We start from the raw sequence: 23,627 nt of genomic DNA, 5'->3' as shown, positions 1-23,627 counted from the left end.
CAGACAGACAGACAGACAGATAGAGAAAGACGGGGGGGGGGGGGGCACCTCAGATACCTTGCTCTTGTATGGTATTTAAATCCAAACCAGATTATTGGCCAGTCAATCATGTTACAACCTGATCCACATTCCATCTCACCCTCTGCCTCACAAATTGCTTATCATCAGTTAATAATGCTAAAAGGGATCTTCTTAGTAACACTGTTGTGCATGTACTCTATATCAAATAGAGGTCCAAAATTTTTTCTGCTACACCTGGATTTTCACTTGATAAGTATCTGTTCTTCTGGAATTCCCTAGAGACTCAAGGAGTATGTTTTGCTGTGAAATCCCATTGGCAGACATCCATATTCCCTTCAAACTGCTATAATATAGGGAAGGGAAGGGAAAGGGGATACCTAGTCAGTTGCACAACTGAATGCACTCAACCAAAATGTCACTTCCGCCTTTAACCCAACCCCTCTGAATTCTGTTCAATGCAGAATCTGTAGCTGTGACCCTGTGCGCAATCTTTCTCTTCCCCAAAGCTTACTAGATCTGGGATGAGTCGGAGAGAGAAGGTGAATACTACAAACATTGCCTTACTAGTCCTTCATTTACAAGCACTGTAAGTAAACAGAACCTTAAGGTTCTGAGAAAAAGTCATTTGATTTATGTTTTTTTCTCAGAGAGTGTACAGGGATTTCCGGGCTGTGGACGTTTACTCACACGGCATGATACACTTACATTACCACTAGTATGAATCAGTGAGAGAGAACTTATACTTATAAAGATACAGGACTGGAAAGATCAAACTGAGGAAAATATAGCAAAAGAGAGTCTAAGGCACCTGAGGAATACCACTGTGACAATATTGCATCTAATTCAAAGTCAAATATTTACTTCATCCAGTGTCTTAGGCTGAGCCCCAGAAATAATATCTGGAAATTGTCAGTCGCCCATGAACAATAAACACTAGCTCAGGCATATGACAGTACAGACTTAAGAAGGAAACCTTTGCAGTATGTGGTTTGAGGTTTTGGCAGAGTCTGTGGTACAGTCTATGTAGCACTACCCAGGAATTGTGCTGGCAGAACAAAATCATTATTATATTTATCAGATACAGAACACAAATCTGCACGTTTTTGCACATGCTATTTTTTTATTTTTTATATCTGTATGATTTGGGGCAATCTGGTTGTGGACCATTTCCTCTAACTCTTACACTTCAATGGCTGTTGCAAACTAAGCTCCAGACAAAACATTCACCATCAAACACCTTCACCATGAATCTAACCTCGTTGTCAGGCTCAATTGCTAGGGAGAGACAGGTGGTGGATGAGATTACTCAAAATTTGTATGGAAAGGAGTAGCTGTGCTGCTTGCATGACACCACGTATTCACATCACAAAAAAAAAAAAATCCCAGTGAAGACTGGACCATGACAAAACCACACAAAGCCTCCTCTCCACCCCCAGAGTTTCTACGCTGTCTGCACTTTGTAAGGCTGATGACAGTGATTTAGAAGAGGTATGTGTTAGAGTGGACCTTAATGATGGCTGACAACTGCACAATCCCAGCCAGACCCATTATACCTGTGCCACCCCATAAATCCACTGGCACCATTGGTCTTTTATTACAGCATGGCACATGACAATAAGGCAGACTGGCATGCCACTTCCCATCCCCACAAGCATTGTTTTCACACCTCTGTCTTGTCCTGAGGCTGCATTTATTGTAGCTGGGGATTTTAACAAGGCTAATCTGAGAACAAGGCTCCCTAAATTGTATCAGCATATCGAATGCGCGACCCGGGCTGGCAAAATTCTGGATCATTGCTACTCTAACTTCCACAACGCATACAAAGCCCTCCCTCGCCCTGTTCCCACATGCTTCAAGAGGGCCACCATTGTTCCTGTTCCCAAGAAAGCTAAGGTAACTGAGCTAAACGACTAATCGCCCCGTAGCACTCACTTCCGTCATCATGAAGTGCTTTGAGAGACTAGTCAAGGATCATATCATCTCCACCCTACCTGACACCCTAGACCCACTCCAATTTGCTTACCACCCCAATAGGTCCACAGACGACGTAATCGCAATCACACTGCACACTGCCCTAACCCATCTGGACAAGAGGAATACCTATGTAAGAATGCTGTTCATCGATTACAGCTCAGCATTTAATACCATAGAACCCTCCAAACTCGTCATTAAGCTCGAGACCCTGGACTTCCTGACGGGCTGCCCCCAGGTGGTGAGGGTAGGAAACAACATCTCCACCCCGCTGATCCCCAACACTGGGGCCCCACAAGGGTGCATTCTCAGTCCTCTTCTGTACTCCCTGTTCACCCATGACTGCGTGGCCATGCACGCCTCCAACTCAATCATCAAGTTTGCAGACGACACTACAGTGGTAGGCTTGATTACCAACAACGACGAGACGGACTACAGGGAGGAGGTGAGGGCCCTCGAAGTGTGGTGTCAGGAAAATAACCTCACACTCAACAAAACAAAGGAGATGATCGTGGACTTCAGAGGGATATTTACATTTTAGTCATTTAGCAGACGCTCTTATCCAGAGCGACTTACAGTAGTGAATGCATACATTTCATACATTTTTTTCTCCATACTGGTCCCCCGTGGGAATCGAACCCAGAACCCTGGCGTTGCAAACACCATGCTCTACCAACTGAGCCACACGGGACAGCAGTGGAGAAGGTGGAAAGTTTTAAGTTCCTCGACGTACACATCACGGGCAAACTGAAATGGTCCACCCACACAGGCAGCGTGGTGAAGAAGGCACAACAGCGCCTCTTCAACCTCAGGAGGCTGAAGAAATGTGACTTGTCACCAAAAACACTCACAAACTTTTACAGATGCACAATCGAGAGCATCCTGTCGGGCTGTATCACCGCCTGGAACGGCAGCTGCTCCGCCCACAACCGTAAGGCTCTCCAGAGGGTAGTGAGGTCTGCACAACGCATCAACGGGGGCAAACTATCTGCCCTCCAGGACACCTACACCACCCGATGTCACAGGTAGGCCAAAAAGATCATCAAGGACAACAACCACCCGAGCCACTGCCTGTTCACCCCGCTAACATCCAGAAGGCGAGGTCAGTACAGGTGCATCAAAGCTGGAACCGAGAGACTGAAAAACAGCTTCTATCTCAAGGCCATCAGACTGTTAAACAGCCATCACTAACATTGAGTGGTTGCTGCCAACATACTGACTCAAATCTCCAGCCACTTTAATAATTAAAAATTGGATGTAATACATTTATCACTAGTCACTTTAAACAATGCAACTTGATATAATGTTTACATACCCTACATTACTCATTTCATATGTATATACTGTACTCTATACTATCGACTGCATCTTGCCTATGCCATTCAGCCATCGCTCATCCATATATTTATATGTACATATTCTCCTTCATTCCTTTACACTTGTGTGTATAAGGTAGTTGTTGTGAAATTGTTAGATTACTTGTTAGATATTACTGCACGGTTGGAACTAGAAGCACAAGCATTTCGCCACACTCGCATTAACATGTGACCAATACAATTTGATTTGATTTGATTAGGCTATTGTGCAACTGTTTGATGTTTGCTTAAGTAAATAGATGTGGGAGTCAGTTACCACTACTCATACTACCCAGCGGCGCTTGCGGTTAGGCTGAGGGAACCTGCTGCCAACACCAGCTGCACAATCCAGAAAATGGCTTCTCTTTATCTTCCACACCCTCTCGCTGCCCTGGACTGTGAAAGGACGGAGAACAGCTGTTGTACTATCAGTGTGTGCCAGCTCTGACATACCCTTGTGTTGACATAATAATCACCATATCGCTATAACTACCACACATACACAAGGGGAAGAGAAGCAAGGAGATGCATTTCAGGTACCAAGCCTAGATACATTGTGTGAGTTTTGATGTTGTTTCAACCATAGTGGGGTCGAAGGCAAATAAATGAAATATGTTTATTTGGTTCCTGAGAAAGCAAACCTTCTGATTCAATCATATTCAAGTCCTGGTTAATAATATGATGGATGGACATCCACACAGAACCCCCAGAAACATGAAACAGATACAGTTCTGCAGCATGTGGCTGCGTTCGTTCAAAGGATGAAAGAGTCTTTCAAAAATCCCAACCCCAAGACCTCTGGAGGTTATTAAGATATGGGTGAACATTTCTGATGGTAGGATGTCATCAGGGACTGGATGATGTTAGGTGTAAAGAAATGGAGAGGGCTATAGACGGGCTAGCTGACAATGTCACGAAAACGGTGCGCACGCTTCAATGGGGCAGAAGTTCCTGCGTTGTTGTGATTCTGGATAAGTAGCAACAGTGACAAGAAGCTGCCATGTGGGGAATCGTAGATGGCTCATTTCAGCTACTTCTAGGTTGTTCTTGATACCATGTCTTGTTTTTGAGGTGTTTTGACTGTTGTCACTTCTATGCTAATATGGCAAAATAATTCGCTAGCTAGCAAACCAACAACTGTAACAATGTTTTTGAGAGACAACAATTGCTCATTGTCCAAATGTATTTATGGTTTAAATAAATATTGGAGACTAAATATTGTTTACATGTTGTCAACAATCTATTCTAAGCCAACCCCGTCTGTTTTTCCCCATAGTTGCGCACAAGTCGGTTTTGTTGCTAAACAACCAACCTGTCTATAGCTTTAATGATCAGAAAAGAGGAAGCAAAGAATAAGATATAAACCACTGAGGTTTCCCTACAAACCGCTGTGGAATGTTATCATGATTTAGTTGCTGAAATTGTACTTACTGTACATGCACACTGTACATACTCAAGAAGAATGAATTCAAGTTCAAGTTCAGACTCTTTTTCTTGGAAAGCCTGCAGGCTGACCAAACGAATACATTGTGGATGAATCTCTTTGTTAAGCTGCAGAACTGATTTCTGAAATGCTAACCTGAGTACGTCCTTGAAAAGTGTGTGAGGTTTTGAACATTATTGTAGCATGCCCTCATAATGTTGGCAAGTTGGAGGAGGATGTAAAGCTACACAAAAAAAAAGATATCCAAAGCTGTCAATTCAGAATGATAAACTAACTAAGACTATGGTTTTTGCTTTTCCACTTATTGTATATCAGCAGCACGTTAATGGTATTCTCACACTCTGGCTTCAAACCAGCGCACTGCATTTCTGTCCCTGAGATAGTTCTGTGGTTTGGTCATTAGTATCTATTGGCACCTTGTTGCCTGCTGAGGAATGTGCAGCTGTGCAGTGAAACTATGCTGTGTACTTCACTTCAGCATTTCTCCAGTGTCTCTTTAAGCCCTCAGGACCCCAGGACTGTGTAAAAATCAATGCAGGAAAACATTGACCATGACCTTACTAACATAAATGTATATATGTAATGTATATACTGTATTTTATACCATCTACTACATCTTGCCTATGCCGCTCTGTCATTGCTCATCCATACATGTATATGTATATATTCTTCTACCATTCCTTTACTTAGATGTGTGTGTATTATGAAGTTGTTGTGGAATAGTTAGATTACATGTTAGATATTGCTGCACTGTCAGAACTACGTAGAAGCACAACCATTTCGCTACACTGGCAATAACATCTGCTAACTATGTGTATGTGACCAATACAATTTGATTTGATAAATGTATCAAACCTTAACACAAAATATAAGCAGTTATAATGGCTAATGGAAAACATACTACCCTTGCAGAGGTCAAACGATTAGACTTGAATACGGGCTTGCTTGCACGGCCACTTGAAAGGAGCACTTTAATGTGGTCTAATCGGCCTGGGGCTCCATGCAAGATCTCACCTCGTGGAGTTGCAATGATCATGAGAACAGTGAGGAATCGGCCCAGAACTACACGGGAGGATCTTGTCAATGATCCCAAGGCAGCTGGGACCATAGTCACCAAGAAAACAATTGGTAACACACTACGCCGTGAAGGACTGAAATACTGCAGCGCCCGCAAGGTCCCCCTGCTCAAGAAAGCACATATACATGCCCGTCTGAAGTTTGCCAATGAACATCTGAATGATTCAGAGGACAACTGGGTGAGAGTGTTGTGGTCAGATGAGACCAAAATGGACCTCTTTGGCATCAACTCAACTCGCCGTGTTTGGAGGAGGAGGAATGTTGCCTATGACTCCAAGAACACCATCTCCACCGTCAAACATGGAGGTAGAAACATTATGCTTTGGGGGTGTTTTTCTGCTAAGGGGACAGTACAACTTCACTGCATCAAAGGGACGATGGACGGGGCCATGTACCGTCAAATCTTGGGTGAGAACCTCCTTCCCTCAGCCGGGGCATTGAAAATGGGTCGTGGATGGGTATTCCAGCATGACAATGACCCAAAACACACGGGCAAGGCAACAAAGGTGTGGCTCAAGAAGAAGGAGGGAGCTGAAGGTTCGAGTTGCCAAACGTCAGCCTCGAAACCTTAATGACTTGGAGAAGATCTGCAAAGAGGAGTGGGACAAAATCCCTCCTGAGATGTGTGCAAACCTGGTGGCCAACTACAAGAAACGTCTGACCTCTGTGATTGCCAACAAGGGTTTTGCCACCAAGTACTAAGTCATGTTTTGCAGAGGGGTCAAATACTTATTTCCCTCATTAAAATGCTAATCATTTTATAACATTTTTGACATGTGTTTTTCTGGATTATTTTGTTGTTATTCTGTCTCTCACTGTTCAAATAAACCTACCATTAAAATTATAGACTGATCATTTCTTTGTCAGTGGGCAAAGGTACAAAATCAGCAGGGGATCAAATACTTTTTTCCCTCACTGTAACTACCACACATACACAAGGGGAAGAGAAGTAAGGAGATGCATTTCAGGTACCAAGCCTAGATACATTGTGTGAGTTTTGATATTGTTTTAACCATTGTGGGGTCGAATCTTGTTTCTCATGGTCTGAGTCTTTTAGGTGTCTTTTGGCAAACTCCAAGCGGGCTGTCATGTGCCTTTTACTGAGGAGTGGGTTCCATCTGGCCACTCTACCATAAAGGCCTGATTGGTGGAGTGCTGCAGAGATGGTTGTCCTTATGGAAGGTTCTCCCATCTGCACAGTAGAACTCTGGAGCTCTGTCAGAGTGACCATCGGGTTCTTGGTCACCTCCCTGACCAAAGCACTTCTTCCCCGATTGCTCAGTTTGGCCAGGCGGCCAGATCTAGGAAGAGTCTTGGTGGTTCCAAACTTCTTCCATTTAACAATGATGGAGGCCAATGTGTTCTTGGGGACCTTCAATGCTGCAGATATGTTTTCTTACCCTTCCCCAGATCTGTGCCTCGACACAATCCTGTCTCAGAGCTCTACGGACAATTCCTTTGACCTCATGGCTTGTTTTTGCTCTGTTATGTACTCTCAACTGTGGGACCTTCTATAGACAGGTGTGTGCCTTTCCAAATCATGTACCATCAATTGAATTTACCACAGGTGGACTCCAATCAAGTTGTAGAAACATCTGAAGGATGATCAATGGAAACAGGATGCACCTGAGCTCAATTTTGAGTCTCATAGCAAAGGGTCTGAATACTTATGTAAATAAGGTATTTCTACGTTTTTTGCTATGTGCTTATGGGGTATTGTGTGTAGATTAATGATATTTTTTTTTAAATCAATTTTAGAATAAGAATGTAACGTAACAAAATGGGGGAAAGTGAAGGGGTCTGAATACTTTCCGAATGCACTGTATTAGCCAAAATGATACATTTATTAAATTCTCAAGATGTTTCCTAATCACACAAAAAAAACTTCTGTTGATATCATATTCACAGGAGGCTTGACACACCCATTTGTGTACACTAAGTCAAAACCATATCTTCAGTTCGCATTTGGTAGACTGGGACAGCAGGTTAGATAAACTGGGACACCATTATTGTAGTCATAATTGTATCCCAATGACAATGACATTTTGTGTGATTAGGAAACATCTGAGGATTTCAGAAATGTATCATGTGTTGGGCAGTTATGTTGAATAGATGTCTGAAGAGGTCACAGAAGAGGGAAATTCAAAAAGTGTCCCAGTACAGGGGTCCCTAATGTAAACTGGATCTCTTCCCTCCATTGGAAAAGCCTATTAGAGTATTCCACTTTAGCTCCATGCTATCTTACTTTAGCTAGCTATGGTTGGTAAAGCAACAACAAAAAATAAGACAATTTCAACACTTAAAGGTGCTACACATTCATTTTGTTGTTGTTGAATTTTTACATTGTTATTTCAGATAATGTCCATAATATATCTGCAGTAATAGTGGAATGATAGTGTTTCACAGTATTACTTACCCGCCAGTGTTGTGATTGGCTGTGATTTTCGTCTATTAATTACATCCCACTGGGATGTAGAAATCGCTCTTTCATTTCCTGTTGCTATGTTAGAAAACAATCACTGAATAGTGTGTAGGGAATCATTGTACGATCTAAATCACTGTGAAATATATTTTTAGTAACAAAAAATATAGTTCTTACAGCTACTTGAAGTTGCTGGACCAAAACTGAAAGTATAAGGCGCAAGTGTATTTGTTTTGAATGAATTGCTGTTGCAATTCACCTAGCTTCCACATAGTGGAGAAATTATATTTGTAGCACCTTTAAACATAATATTAGATCACAATTTGGCACAGTGCATTATTTATGACATTTTTATAACCTTTACATCAAAACAGAAAAAAAAATGTCACTGATCTTACTGTGTGCTTTGCTGGGTGAGTTTCCTGTTTGAAGCTTGCTTTGCCCCCCTCTATGATGAAGCTTGCTCTGCCCTCCTCTATGATGTCACACCAATAAAGTGATGTGATTTTGATAATGTGGTTTCTCTGCAAGGGTAATAATACGTTAGATGTTCTCTTGTCAGACCAATAAATAAACACGTCAGGATTAAGCTGTCACAGTTTATATAATGTCCCACTCGTTCCCGAATTCACCCTGTTCATTATTGTATATTCAAAGTCTTGGAATGTGCTTGATAGGCCTAAGCCATCATCATCACATACTGCAAGGTTATATTTTAACCACCACACACTGTCACCTGGCTGACACAGTTGGTTGGGCTTGGGAAACTGTATTATGGAAAAGCTTTGCTTAGCGACCAATTGTGCAGTGTTACAACTTCTGTATGCCAATGACGTGGTAAAATGTGCCTATTTGTGAGCACTGTTGGGAAAAAGGTCCAGTGCTAACAGGAACCCTTGCGATTTTCCTACCCCATTTAAGTAGACATTTAAAATGGCTAAGGCAAGGGTTAAGGTTAGGGCAAGAGTAGGGGGTTAAGATTGGGGTTGTCGCTAGGTACAGCCCAATGATTCCGGGTAGCACTGACTGTGTCAGGAATCCATGTGCAACGTTGCGATTTTCTCTCGTGCATTGACGTTTGAAGCGCGTAGTTACCGTGAGAAATAGCCCAATAGGCTGAAGTCTCCAATATGTCGCCAATATGTGTTATTCATGAGACAGAGGAGGCACGTGGTGTGTGGGTGTTGGAGAGCTTCGGGAAATGGTCGACCACTGAATTTGACTGTTTCGAAGTGAAACCATTTCGCCGTTGCTCCAGGCTCATTCCTCAGAGATGGATCATCACAGTGGTTCAGGGCTGACTCACTCCGCGCTTGAGTTATAAGCCTCCAGAACACACGGAAGAAAACCAGTAGAGTAAAGTTTTGGGAGAGTAACAGATAACGATGAACGACAAAAACATTTTTTCCCTAAATAATGTTTAATAAGTATATATTTTTTATAAGTAATTAAGACAAGAGCGTCCTGCAAAGTGTGTTACGGACCTCATATTTGCTTGATTTTCGTAACGGTTACAGCAGTTTTTCCTGCATAGAAGTTTTGCGAAATGGGTTTCCTTCTGCAGCTGACGGTGCTCATGGTGCTAGTGCTGTGCGTAATGACCGGAGTGATGGACAGAAGGATGGAGGCGACTGAAGCAACGGTAGGAATTTTCCAACTTTTTGAAGTATTATCTATCTTCATTCTTTGAATTACATTGCAACTTCTGAATACTCAGCATTATTGTGGATGTTCACACTCATAATACCAACTTGATCAGAAACGCCTATGAACTGGACCACCCATATAGGCATACGTGATGAAAAGGGACATATGTGTAACCTATCATATGGCTTTCACAGTCTTTCTGGTTGACTGCAACTTAACCAGCATTGTTTCTCGTGTGTCTGTTGTCCTGCACAATGTAAGAGGTGAAACTTCTAAAGTAACCCTTGTATTCCCACTGTGGTTATTGTGTTACCAGGCATACCTGAAGAAGTATGGCTATCTGCACACTCCGCTGGATCCTCAGAACATGGGCATCCAGACAGACAATATCATTGAGGCCCTCAGGTAAAGTAGATCCTCAGCAACACAACCTACAGTCTATGAACACAACAACAAAGTACATGTGATTCCTCTTCCCCAACAAACCTGAACAAGCAAAACATCTGAACATACTGACTCTAAATGTCCCTTTGTGAATACAGATCCAAACACGGCTCTATTCTACAGCTTTTTGCAAGTCACATTGACACATGCACTACAGTCAATGCAGTTCTTTAGCATAACATTTCCCATTGGCAGGAAATGTTTCCTTGCCTTACATTTACAGTATGCACATGCTGCATCTGCTATTGGAGATTTCAGTCCTTCCTTTCCTCAGGGTCTTCCAGAGAGTGACAGGCCTGCCTGTCAATGGAGTGATTGACAAGGCCACCCTAGAGATGATGAGACAGCCTCGCTGTGGCATAGAGGACACCTTCAACCAGAAAACCCTAAAATACAGACTGCTGGGTGAGTGTGGTGGGATGAACCAGTGTTTCCCAGATGGTGGGTTGGGACATAAAACTTAATAAGAATAATCTTTACCTACACAATGTGGTTTCTCGTCTAGACCTGTGTTTATGGTAAATGCATGTTTTTTCTTCTTTAGGTTACTGGCGCAAGAGAAACCTGACCTGGCGAATCTACAACTACACTCCAGACATGCCAAAGAGTGAGACAAAGAGGGCGATCCGCTCTGCCTTTAAGTACTGGAGCGACGTGGCTCCCCTGAGCTTCCGCGAGGTTGAGTATGGACGAGCTGACATCAGGATCTCATTCCATGCGAAAGATGCCACTTGTGCCGTGCCTTTTGATGGACGGGGTGAGTGTGCCTATGGGTCGGATACAGTTGGGTTGGAGTTACTGTACTTTTAGGATCGGGATGAATGCTGATCTTCACTAGATCCACATTATAGCATGCTTGACATTTTAAAGGTGAATTCTAATTGAGCTGACATCTGCAGTGGTTACCTTAAATGAAATCTCCATGAACGCGGTCACATTGTTGCCTTTAAAAGCTGGGTTGGCTACAAGCGCAATCGGATTGAATCTCGGCCTAACACACACGCACACACACACACACACACACACACACACACAACATACAGTAGTTAAGTACCCCAGGTTTCACTGCTGATACTTATTAATTGCCATTGAAACATAGAATAATAACAAATATTTAAAAAAAAACATTTATTTCGTAGGTCATGTGCTGGCCCATGCTGAACCCCCAGAGTCAGGCATTGTTCATTTTGACGAGGATGAGTTTTGGACAGAGGGCAAGTTCTATGGCATTAACCTGCGTATCATCGCTGCCCATGAGATAGGCCATGCCTTGGGCTTGGGCCACTCCCAGTACAGAAGTGCTCTCATGGCCCCTCTCTACACCGGGTACCGTAACAACTTCCGTCTGCATTTCGATGACGTGAAAGGCATCCAGGCTATATATGGTGAGTAGAGCCTGGGTAGGTCTGGTACCAACGTTTTTGGACTTTTTCACTTGCAAAACACAATACACCCTTATCAGAAAGCTATATATTACACGTCACCGTTAATGCTCTTTATCCTCCCTCAAACCCTTTGTCCAATAATCTGTTTTAGGTAAACGTGATACAAGTGTTACAATTGAGCCCACGGTGGCACTCCCCACATACAGCCCCCCTGGTGCTGAGGGAGACATCCCAGACCCCTGCACTGCCAAGCTGGATGCCATCATGCTGGGTAAGCTGTCTGCACACAATACTGACCAGTGATATACCGTCAAAAGTGGTGATGCTCACTGTAGTGTACATATCTCCCTTGGAAGCTGTTATTTCTACCTCACAAATTTTAGCCTTACACTATTCAAGATTGTAGCAATATTTTTTACTCTTGATAGGTTTAACTAAGCAAATGTTTTCTCTCCGCAATGGAATTGAGACTACAATGAAATTTGACAGGTTGAGATTGGACCTTCAGTGTTCTATTTCATGCTCCTCCTTATTAGGTCCTTGGAGGAAGACATTTGCCTTCAGTGGTGATTATGTGTGGACGGTGTCTGACATGGGACACAATGCACCCATGAAGATCAACCGGCTGTGGACGGGACTACCCGGGAACCTGAACGCAGCCGTTTACTCTCAGAGAACAAACAAGACATACTTTTTTAAAGGTGTAATATTTTCTCTAACTTTAAAATGTGTTGTGTTTTTGACAAACAAATGAGGTAAAGTGAGACGATTTTAAAGATAGACTGATCGTATGAACTGTGTAATACTTGACAAGTGATTAATTGACAGTGATCAGGCCCAGAATGTGTGAATGTGTTACTGTTAATCTCTCCTCATTTCAGCCTACTCACCAAAACTGTTTCTGACCACAGGTGATAAAGTGTGGAGATACACCAGTTTTCTCCTGGACTACGGGTACCCCAAAGAGCTCAAACGCCTCCCACCTAATATTGATGCCGCTTTGTACTTAGAGAAGAATAAGAAGCTAGTCTTTTTCAAGGTAGCCGAACATAAGACAGCACAATTATATCAATACTTTTTAACCAGTAAACTCAAAATTGTTACAAATGACAACTAAGCATTATGGATTCAGTAAGTTATAGTAGATTAATGACAACAGAATTTGAAGCAGTAGCATTTTTACTCACTTGAATCTGATGAATATGCCAAATACCCAGCATGAAAAACTCTTTGTACTTATCATCTTTGCCCTCTGTTGTCCCTCTCCTCAGGGTACAGGGTACTGGCAGTGGGATGAGCTGCGCCACAGTAACCTCAACGTGTACCCCAAACCCCTCTCTAATCTGTTCACTGGGGTGCCCTCCAACCCTGATGCTGCCTTTACCTGGACCAACGGAAACATCTTCTTCTTCAAGGGAGACAAGTACTGGCGTGTGAACAGTCTACTGAGTGTAGACAAAGGCTACCCGCTCAGCATGAGTGAACGCTGGATGCGCTGCTAGGAGCTAGACACTAGAGGGCAGCAGACACCATTAACCTCAATACGCTCCTGGTGAGATGTGTTCACAATTAACCGTTCAGGGAACCACACAACAACAACCGCTCTGTGATCACATTGTGTTCACATTGTGAAACCAATATAATAACATATTTCCATGTACCAGTACATGTTATCAGTCAAGGTACATTAAACTGAAATGTTATGTCAAACGAATTCTTCGAAACGTGAGATAGAATCTTTATTAACGTAAGTAGTGGCAAAGCCATTTGAAGTAAGACTACGTGCTTATATAAGGTTGAGTATTGAGTGTCATTGTTATGGCCTACTAGTTCTCTGTTTCCATGTAACACAGACAGGACCTCAGCCCAAACGTGTTAGACTAAGTTCTGAGGGAGTGTGTGGAGAGGCTGTTTGTTATGCTCTCTGGGGGGCTTCCAGGGGGGCCCTTCCTATCCCTCACAACAGATGTGGATGGAATTATTCAGTTGTTGTTTGCCCTCTTTTCAGTATGTGTACTGATTTCAATGGTGTTCACCCAGCACTTTGAAACTTCTTGTTTTCTTTTGACGTTTGGCTTGTGGACGGGTCTGAAAAAGTATTTGTGAGTTTCTTGTCGCCATGTTATGCGTTTCTAGGGCTAGAGTATGGATATTTTATCACTTCCCACATAAAGGGAAGCCGAATATCATTGGTGTTGCGTCAGACTTCCAAGGTCAACACCAGCTTTCACATCATGATGTCTACATTTTATAACTGGCTTATAATTGTGTACTGATGTTTCTGTTGAACCTCATGTTTATTGATGTTTTTATAGTCATGTGACTCCTACAAGCTAAAGGGAATTCACATTTCATAGTGTGTACCATTTGGAAATGTTTATATATGTGTGCAGTGATTTTTTTGTTGTTGCTGTTAATTCATCCCAGATGTAGTTGTACAAATGAGTAATGACAGTCAACAATAAAACCATTTCAACAGTCCTTGTTTCCTTTATGATGTACACGGAGTATAAAAAACATTAGGAACACCTGCTCTTTCCATGACATAGACTGACCAGGTGAAAGCTATGATCCCTTGATGTCGCTTGTTAAATGCCAGACAGCTAAAAGAAGGATTTTTAAGCCTTGAGACAAATGAGACATGGATTGTGTATGAGTGCCATTCAGAGGGTGAATGGGCAAGACAAATTATTTAAGTACCTTTAGAAGGGGTACGGTAGTAGGTGTCAGGCGCACCGGTTTGTGTCGAACTGCAACGCTTCTGGATTTCCCGTGTGTATCAAGAATGGTCCACCACCCAAAGGACATCCAGCCAACTTGACACAACTGTGGGAATCATTGGGAGTCAACATGGGCCAGCATCCCTGTGGAACACTTGACACCTTGTTGAGTCCATGCCCCGACGAATTGAGGCTGTTCTGAGGGCAAAAGGGGGGGGGGGGGGGCAGCTTTCATGCATGATACTTGAGGGCTGATAAAGTTTTGGCGCTGCCACAGCAACACCACTGCTTAAACCACCAGGGAGCAGGAACCCCCCGTTGTTGCCTTTGAGACCCTCTGTTTCTGATTCTAAGGGTGAATTTGGCAGCGGATGTTGCTAGGTGACCATGAGGAAAATATATAGAGCCATTTATTATCCCCAGAGGAATGACTCAAACAGCTTTTGTTTTTAAACTAATTTAATGGTTTATCTTTTACATTTCCTATTGACAATTCTGTACAGATTCAGAATAGTTAAGAGTACTGAGTCAGAGTACTATCCCTCTAAAATTCTAAAACAGTAAATTACCATTTTCAAAAAAACACAATTCTTTAGTAACCTAGAATTTGGCAAATGTGTACTCTAATTTTACCATAGCATAGTCCTTCGACGTTATTAATCATATAAATTACTGAATACGGGTACTGCACAGGTAAAACTTCACATAAGTTGTCATGAAACAAGCTACTGCTCCAAAATAAATGACATAACGAGTGTGGTTTGAAACATTGTATATATAGTATTGCAGTATTGCTACCTCTAAAAAAGGCACTGTAATTCTTATCAAAAGAAACTTAAATTTCACTTGTAACAGTTGCCCATGTAATAATCTTCAATGTATTTAGGCACAAAATGGCTGCCGTGTATCTCTCAGGACCTGAATCTTCTACACTCAACTATACAGGCAGTTACTTACAAAAAGGGACAAGTAAACATCAACACACACCATAACATTACAAACGCACACACACTCGCACAGACAACAAACACAGATCAGAGAAATGTGTCTTGACTTGTCCTCTTCTTTGTCCAGTCACAGTGCATCCTCAACAACAGCTGCTCTCCTATTCTTTGAGGAAGTCAGGTGACCATAGGTTACATGCCACTGGTTAATTTCAAGTCATTAAATCACAGATAACTCCAATTGTAAAAGTTGATATTACTCGAGGAGGTAGCTCTCGTGCTATTCATAGCCATTTCCATCCCTATTATTGGTTCCTGAACAGCAAAAATAGTCTGTTTTCATCAGTCAAGTGATTTTTCCCATATATAATCAATCAATCATAATGGCACCAAAAAAAGTATATGACCTAAGAAGTCAGATGAGATTATTTCTGCTCTCTCTATCTCCCTCTCTCCCTCTTTAGTGGCCTTCCGACTTTTCACATGGACCTCCCACGCTCAGAGCAGACAACACAGGGAGAGGCCACACAGGCACAGTCTATTGACACAGAGTGGTTACAGCACACATCAAACAGGAGGCCAAACGTCCCTCCCAACAGCTCTCAGGGAACAGCTCACAGACAGAGGACCCATTCCATCACTCTCAAGTCGGCCATTCCAAACGTCCAACAATGATAGGCTGAGAGTTACACTGGAGTTGTGCTAGGAACTATTGGTGCATTGATCTTCACTTGGACAGCATTCAAGGCCCTATTCCAGCTCAATGGAAGGTAGATTCACTATTCAATAGACTCGAACATTGCCTAAATAAGAGCTGAGGCCCTAAAATAGCAGTCTGTAGGGGAGGAGGACTGTGGAGGAGGGACAAGAAACAAGTGGTTGGTCTCCTGCTTGTCCCTCGGTGCGTCAGACCCTGATGACTGGTGTAGTGGCGGTGAGGGGCACGGTGGAGCCAGTCTCGTAGTCAAAGTCAATCATGGTGTGGTTGGCAGTGCCCAGGCTGCTGAGGGAATGGCCTGTGCCCATCTGTCTGTCCCTCAGACTCTGCAGGTAACTCTGAGAGAAGGAATACAGGAGAGAGGGAACATAATCAGAATCAACCTAGGAATGGGTTCTACACATTGGAATTCAAATACAATAGAGTGTGTGTGTGTGTGTGTGTGGTGTGTGTGTGTGTGTGTGTGTGTGTATGTGTGTGTGTGTTTTTTACTATCCCACAAGCATAGTAAATCAAGGAACATTCTCCCTCGTGGGGACATTTCCCAGGTCCCCACGAAGACAAACCTATTTTAGGTTTAGGAGTTAGGGTTAGAATTAGGGTTAGGGGTTAAGGATAATGTTTAGGCTTAGGGTTGAAGTTAAGGTTAATTAAGTTTAGGGTTAGGGAAAATAGGATTTTGAATGGAAATACATTTTAGGTCCCCACAAGGATAGTAAAACATACATATTCTGTGTGTGTGTGTGTGTGTGTGTGTGTGTGTGTGTGTGTGTATGTGTGACTGACCGGTGCCAGCAGGTCTCCTGTGTAGCGTTTGACGGGGGTAGGCTTGCGACGGTAAGTGCCCTCTTGCCCACCGCTCTGCTGCCGCTTCTTGGCATCTTTCTGCCTGATCCGCATCAACTGGACCCGCTTCTGCCTCCTGCTGATGATGACTGAGAGGAGAAAGAGAGAGGGAAAGGGAGGTAGAGAGAGATATGAGAGAGAGCGAGAGAGGGAGAAAGAGAGGGATGTGTTAACTCACTGAGTCATTTCTTAGTAATTCAGCAGAGCACATGAGAAATTCTTAATCACCCAAAATGGAATATAAACCCTGTTTTGTTTAAATGTCATAAGAATGTTCTCTAAAACCATGAAACCCTTGTCGCAGTTAATAGAACATAATAGAACCCATACTCCATATTGAGATATACAGATGCATCATACTCTACCTCTCATTCTTTCCACAGAGATCCTATAAATCAGCTTCTATATGGAATTCTATGATGCTTACCCTCAGTGTGTGAGAAGCCTTCAGCCGTCAGCTTCCACTGTACCAGAACCCCCATAAAGCTGAGTGTCGGCCAGATACCCAGGATCACCCAGCTGTACCAGCAGAGTGGCGGTGGCGGCGAAAGCCTCAGGCACTCGTACACGTGGCTGGCAAGCGCCAGCATCTCCACAAAGTAGTCGGCGCAGACTGTCATGATGGCTGCCCCGAACACGGACGTAGACAATACGGTGAAGAGCTTCTGCCACTGCAGGTTGAGCACGGCGAACAGCATGCCCGTGCCCAGCAGTGCCCCCAGGGGCACCCAGACGGTGGTGGGGGTGTAGAACTGGTGGGTGACCAGAAGGGCGGCGAGGGCGAGCAGCAGGCCCAGAAGGAGGCCTGTCATGAAGAGGCCCACGGAGCGCACCAGCATGGTGACCAGGCCACACAGCAGGCCGATGCCCAGGCCAATACCCGCCGAGGCCTCCACGCTCAGCTGGGTGTCCAGCACCCGCTCCTTGTGGCACAGCAGAAAGATGATGACCGAGCCAAACATCAGGCCCGACAGGAACATGACCGCTTTGAAGCAGCGGTAGCCTGTGAGAGGAAAAGAGAGTGGAGAGAGAATGGTGAGGGAGAGAGAAGGGTAGAGAGGTGAATAGAGGGGGAAGAAAATAAAATAATACTTATGTAGCCCTTTCATAATTAATAAACATGATGTAAAAAAAAAAAAAAATAAAAACGGTGCTTCTATGTCAAACATTTTTTAAATATTTCAGTCTTCAGTGATGTATATAAAGTGTAATATTGGGATGCAAACTTAAAATTGAATACACTTCAGCTCTATATCTGACATGGTACAGGTTTCTTCTTTTTTTAAGCCCATTTCTTTTACTAGGCAAGTCAATTAAGAACAAATTCTTATTTTCAATGAAGGCCTACCGGGGAACAGTGGGTTAACTGCCTTGTTCAGGGGCAGAACGACAGATTTTTACCTTATCAGCTTGAGGATTCAAGCCAGCAACCTTTCGGTTACTGGCTCAACGCTCTAATCACTAGGCTACCTGCCACCCCATAACCATGTGTGTGAGGTGTATACTTTTGTTTCAAAGTAGATTTGTTTAAGAATACCAAGAAACACTCTGTGTGACCCTGATTTAGCCCACTGCAGTTAAAGGTTTTAATTCACTTCAATGGGGAAGATTAAACAGCTTGAGGAATCTAACTAACGGTAAGGAAATATGCAGGTGATAAATGAGGGCATTAAGTTAAAGTTAAATTGCTGAGGCTAGGACACAGCAACTACTATCCAACTGTATAAATGACAGAATATCAACTGTAAGCAATGTAATTCCGTATAAATGGCCCTACAATTAAAACTAATAAGAGAGGTGGTGGTGCTGAGGCTAATTGGGGTGGTGATGGGGGATTTGGTGAGAGAAACGACGCCCACCCATAGATTGTGGCGGCTGCTTGGCTGAGGGTGGAGCCCTCTCTCTCTCTGGGTAATGGTTCTCATCTGGGTGTGAGGGATTGCTCAGTGTGATTAACACACACTACACCATCACATTAGTGTGGGAAATGCTATCATTAGGTACCAAATGACCAGATGTCTTTCATTTCTCTCTAATCAGTTACGTAACACTCTGAAAGACAAAATGGGGGGTTTTGCCTTGAGGAATGATGACATGTGGAGGTGATGCATGATCAGCAATAACGTCAGTGTGGGACTGTATTAAAGACTTTACCGAAGCATACAGAACAATAGACACATGATACAGTATATCTGGATAGAAAGTACATGTTCCCTGTATCATGTAGCCCATATCATGTCATTTCCTAGTCTTCCTTGGGGAACATTGACATAAGGTAACCTAGGGACATTTTCTATATAACACATTAACAGACATATGATACGTCTGAATACACATTCCCATGCTCTGTCATTTTGGTTCTGTCCCATATGGCACCCTATTCCCTACACAGTGCACTAGTTTCGATTAGAGTCCTTGGTCAAAAGTTGTGCAATACAGAGGGAATAGTGTGCCATGTGGGATGCAGCCCTTGTTACTGAAGTTTAAGTGTACTCGTTGACGTGACGTTATTGGAGGTATGCCTTGACCCCGTGGTGACCTTACCGAAGAAGCAGTAGATGATGCCGAACAGGCAGCACATGGAGCAGATGACGGCAGGGATGACCTCATACTGCCTCTCGATCTCCAGGCTGCAGGCATCCACCTCGGCCGAGCCCTCTCCCACAGACCCATTAGGGTCTGTCATCCTGGGGCTCCAACAGACCAACCAGACCACCAAGGAGACAAGGAGGAGGAGGAGGTGGGGGTTAAAGGTTGGGACTGGAGGATGAGGAGTGGTGCTGTTATCTGGAGTCCATCAGAACAGCTTGTGTGCCTGTAAAATGAAAGAGATAATTCGGATTAAATCATGCACCCCTTCAAATTAGTGGATTCGGCTATTTCAGCCACACCCGTTGCTGACAGGTGTATAAAATCAAGCACACAGCCACACAATCTCCATAGACAAACATTGGCAGTAGATTGTCCTTACTGAAGAGCTCAGTGACTTTCAACGTGGCACGGTCATAGGATGCCACCTTTCCAACAAGTCAGTTAGTCAGATTTCTGCCCTGATAGAGCTGCCCTGGTCAACTGTAAGTGCTGTTATTGTGAAGTGGAAACATCTAGGAGCAACAACAGCTCAGCTGTGAAGTGGTAGGCCACACAAGCTTACAGAAAAGGACCGCCAAGTGCTGAAGAACGTAGCGCGTAAAAATCTTCTGTCCTCGGTTGCAACACTCACTACCGAGTTCCAAACTGCTTCTGGAAGCAACGTCAGCACAAGAACTGTTTGTCGGGAGCTTCATGAAATGGGTTTCCATGGCCAAGCAGCCACACACAAGCCTAAGATCACCATGATGGAGTGGTGTAAAGCTCGCCGCCATTGGATTCTGGAGCATAGCAATGCGTTCTCTGGAGTAATGAATCACGCTTCACCATCTTGCAATCCGACGGACGAATCTGGGTTTGGTGGATGCCAGGAGAACGCTACCTGTCCCAATGCATAATGCCAACTGTAAAGTTTGGTAGAGGATGAATAATAGTCTGGGATTGTTTTTCATGGTTCGGGCTAGGCCCCTTAGTTCCAGTGAAGGGAAATCTTAACGCTACAGCATACAATGATATTCGAGATGATTCCGTGCTTCCAAATTTGTGGCAACAGTTTGGGGAAAGCCCTTTCCTGTTTCAGAATGACAATGCCCCTGCGCACAAGGTGATGTCCACACAGATATGGTTTGTCAAGATCAGTGCGGAAGAACACCTTTGGGATGAATTGGAACACCGGCTGTGAGCCAGGCCTAATCACCCAACATCAGTGCCCAACCTCACTAATGCTCTTGTGGCTGAATGGAAGCAAGGCCCTGCAGCAGTGTTCCACATCTAGTGGAGGTTGTTATAGCAGCAAAGGGGGGACCAGCTCCATACAAATGGTCATGATTTTGGAATGAGATGTTCGCCAAGCAGGTGTCCACATACTTTTGGTCACGTAGTGTAGATCATCACAGAGCATCACAATGCGTTAAAGTGATCATTACTTTATTGTTAGGACTCTCTGTTAGGACTAGAGAAAGAGAATCGGCAAAGAGAACAGAGCAGACCTCTCAACGTAACTTTGTAAACCTACAAACACTGCCTTAGATGACCTTACACAGGGATTATATAGTGGTTAGTTGCAGCGGGAGTCCATTCATGCTGAATGACTCAAACGTTTAACATGTTGCACGTGGAGCACTCCAGAACCCCCCCTCCTCCTCACCCCCACCACCCCTGCTTCAGACCGCTGTTCTTCCAGGCTTCAGGAGAAGTGTGAAATCTGCCGGCCAACTGTGACTTCTCCCTGGTGGCTATGCATTTGGGGCCTGCCAGACACTCTGCAAGCCTCCCATGATAACACACAGTACTGTATACCACCACACATACACCCCGTTGCCATGACTACGGTCTGGTTGAATCACATAAACATGAACAGCCAAATACTCCAGGGACTTCCTGTAGTACCTTGCTGGGGGGAAAAAATACCAAAAGTACCAACATAAATCCATCAGTACTGACTATCGGCACATCTTATAGAATAGCTTTTTGCAGAGTGCCGGCATTGCTGTGTGTTTGTCTGATCTACTGCATGTAATTATGACAATTCTAATCTACATAGCAGCAGATGTCCAGTGTCCACTCCAGTTTGGCATCTACTTACCATCCAATTTAGCATACACTTGACTCATTTTCTGTGAGCATATTCAGCACTGATATCATATCAGCACCAAATACCCACTCAAGTTTAATGGGGTTGGCGTTGTTTTCTGTTCGCTGCTCTGGCACCCCAATGGTGGAACAAGCTCCCTCACGACGCCAGGACAGCGGAGTCAATCACCACCTTCCGGAGACACCTGAAACCCCACCTCTTTAAGGAATACCTAGGATAGGATAAAGTAATCCTTCTAACCCCCCCTTAAAAGATTTAGATGCACTATTGTAAAGTGGTTGTTCCACTGGATATCATAAGGTGAATGCACCATTTTGTAAGTCGCTCTGGATAAGAGCGTCTGCTAAATGACTTAAATGTAAATGTATGTAAATGTTTTCATTGTTTATCTCCAACTCTCCTAAATTGGGCTTGAGGTGACAGTGTCATACATTTAAACTAGGCTATGTAGTAAAAATGTCTGGGTGAAAGTAAATTACTTCATTAAAGGTGGGGCGACGGACATCGAGTGGTGCTAGTGAGGGGTTAATCAGGCAGCCCAACCCCCCTCTCAAACTGCCTGTTGCGGGGGATTGGGGAGGAGGTGTAGGGTCTCATGGCTCAGGGTGGGCCGCTCTCTCTGGGGCTGCTGCCTGGCCTTCTTTATGATCTCACCCCAGTTCCGATCCGATTACAGCAAACTCACGTTCTCAGGCTCAGCACAAAAAACAGTCACGCAGCTGGCTGCCTGCTCTCCTCATCTGCTCTCTCTCTCTTCTCAGTCTCCCCCCTCTTTCCCCTCATCTGTCTTCTGTGTCACCATCTCCCTCCCTCCATTCTCCCAAATGTTCCTTCTACTTTTAAACCCCTCCTCCCATCTCCCTCTGTCTCTGAGACACATGGCTATACATTATGACCTGGCCATGACTTGACATGGAAAGAATGAGGTCCCAGCTCTCTTGTCCCTTCTCTTTTTCCAGAGCTGGAGGGAGAGTTCTTGCTGCATTCACGTGTCTGCCCCTCTGTCTCTGCCAGATAGTCCTATCTGTTCTGTCTCACTTGTTTTCTAAAGGCCAGAGGAAAAGGAAAGACAAATGATCTGGCCAGCTGAGAGTTCCACAGTCCCACTGGTCTGCGGCACTCCTGAAAGGGCGTGGACAGTATTATGAATGCTTTAGAGTGAGACAGAAATATGATACAGAGAATATGTTCAGCAAATAATGTGCTGTGCAGTATCGCCCATATTGGGAAGCATGAGGGCATTTCACCTTGAGGCTTTTATGGACTTCTCTTCATCATGTTCAGTTATGGCAATACGTATAGATTTCATGGCATTACCTTAAACCTGCCCTAGTCCAGGTTTAAATGCTATACCATGAAATGGCACTATTACAATGTCAAATATAAAGCCGAAACAAACATCCACTGACTGTGCACAAGTCAAAAGATGGAAATCTTTCATAGTTTGCAAAATTTCTATCTCCATATCTGATTATAGTCCAAAAAGGTCAAAACACCCTCAGAGTGGGATCACGGCCAGGGACCAGCCATTATTGACTGCAACCCTGGAGCAATTAGGGTTAAGTGCTTTGCTCAAGGGCAGATTGACAGATGATTCACCTAGTCGGGTCGTGGATTCAAACTTGCAACCTTTTGGTTACTGGCCCAACGCTCTAATCACTAGACTCCACTCAACTCAAATCAAACATGTGGAAAGCTGTTCTCAGCTGGACCAAAACAAGGAGTACAGTAGGAGACGGTTTTAAACGCAAGGGGAGACTGAGATAACTGGTCACAAAAGTGATTGTTGTGGGTAATCAATCAAGACAAACGACTTGTGCATCCGACCATACACACACTCACACACACAAATTCCCTCACACGTTCGTATTCACACACACACCAACTCTTTCCCACGTCCGTGTGTCTGTCCCTGTGTGAGTCACAATGGTGGCCAGTGTGAGAGGCCT

At 43.9% G+C, this 23,627-nt stretch overlaps 2 protein-coding genes across 4 annotated transcripts in view; one reads left to right on the top strand and one right to left on the bottom strand.

Annotated features, from left to right (window-relative positions):
• Nucleotides 1–9,213: 9,213 nt before the first annotated feature.
• Nucleotides 9,214–14,247, top strand: LOC106565443 (matrix metalloproteinase-19). The gene is made up of 9 exons (XM_014132587.3): nucleotides 9,214–9,932; nucleotides 10,254–10,342; nucleotides 10,656–10,786; nucleotides 10,926–11,138; nucleotides 11,521–11,766; nucleotides 11,918–12,037; nucleotides 12,303–12,467; nucleotides 12,678–12,805; nucleotides 13,038–14,247. Exons 1-9 carry the CDS (start codon nucleotides 9,837–9,839, stop codon nucleotides 13,266–13,268), a joined length of 1,419 nt encoding a protein of 472 aa, XP_013988062.1. The 5' UTR covers nucleotides 9,214–9,836; the 3' UTR covers nucleotides 13,269–14,247.
• Nucleotides 14,234–23,627, bottom strand: part of LOC106565442 (transmembrane protein 198) — a 26,840-nt gene continuing 17,446 nt past the window's right edge. For all 3 annotated transcript variants that reach the window (XM_014132586.3, XM_045691604.2, XM_014132584.3), the window contains 4 exons: nucleotides 19,539–19,809; nucleotides 17,422–17,997; nucleotides 16,935–17,083; nucleotides 14,234–16,486 (listed from right to left, as the gene is read on the bottom strand). In XM_014132586.3, the coding sequence (XP_013988061.1) occupies nucleotides 16,337–16,486; nucleotides 16,935–17,083; nucleotides 17,422–17,997; nucleotides 19,539–19,680 (1,017 nt within the window). In that variant the 5' untranslated portion in view covers nucleotides 19,681–19,809 and the 3' untranslated portion in view covers nucleotides 14,234–16,336. The remainder of the gene's footprint in view (nucleotides 16,487–16,934; nucleotides 17,084–17,421; nucleotides 17,998–19,538; nucleotides 19,810–23,627) is intronic.

Source organism: Salmo salar, chromosome 12 (genome assembly GCF_965601325.2).
Source record: "Salmo salar chromosome 12, fSalSal1, whole genome shotgun sequence".
NCBI lineage: Eukaryota > Metazoa > Chordata > Actinopteri > Salmoniformes > Salmonidae > Salmo > Salmo salar.
Note: the sequence above shows the minus strand (reverse complement) of the source record. Positions and strands in the feature narration are given on the sequence as shown.

What these genes read in the sequence shown, in the direction of transcription:
- LOC106565443 (XM_014132587.3), top strand. Translation starts at nt 9,837, where the DNA reads ATGGGTTTCCTTCTGCAGCTGACGGTGCTCATGGTGCTAGTGCTGTGC. An exon ending in AATATCATTGAGGCCCTCAG is followed by an intron (nt 10,343 to 10,655) that starts GTAAAGTAGATC and finishes TCCTTTCCTCAG; the next exon opens with GGTCTTCCAGAGAGTGACAG. An exon ending in AGGCATCCAGGCTATATATG is followed by an intron (nt 11,767 to 11,917) that starts GTGAGTAGAGCC and finishes AATCTGTTTTAG; the next exon opens with GTAAACGTGATACAAGTGTT.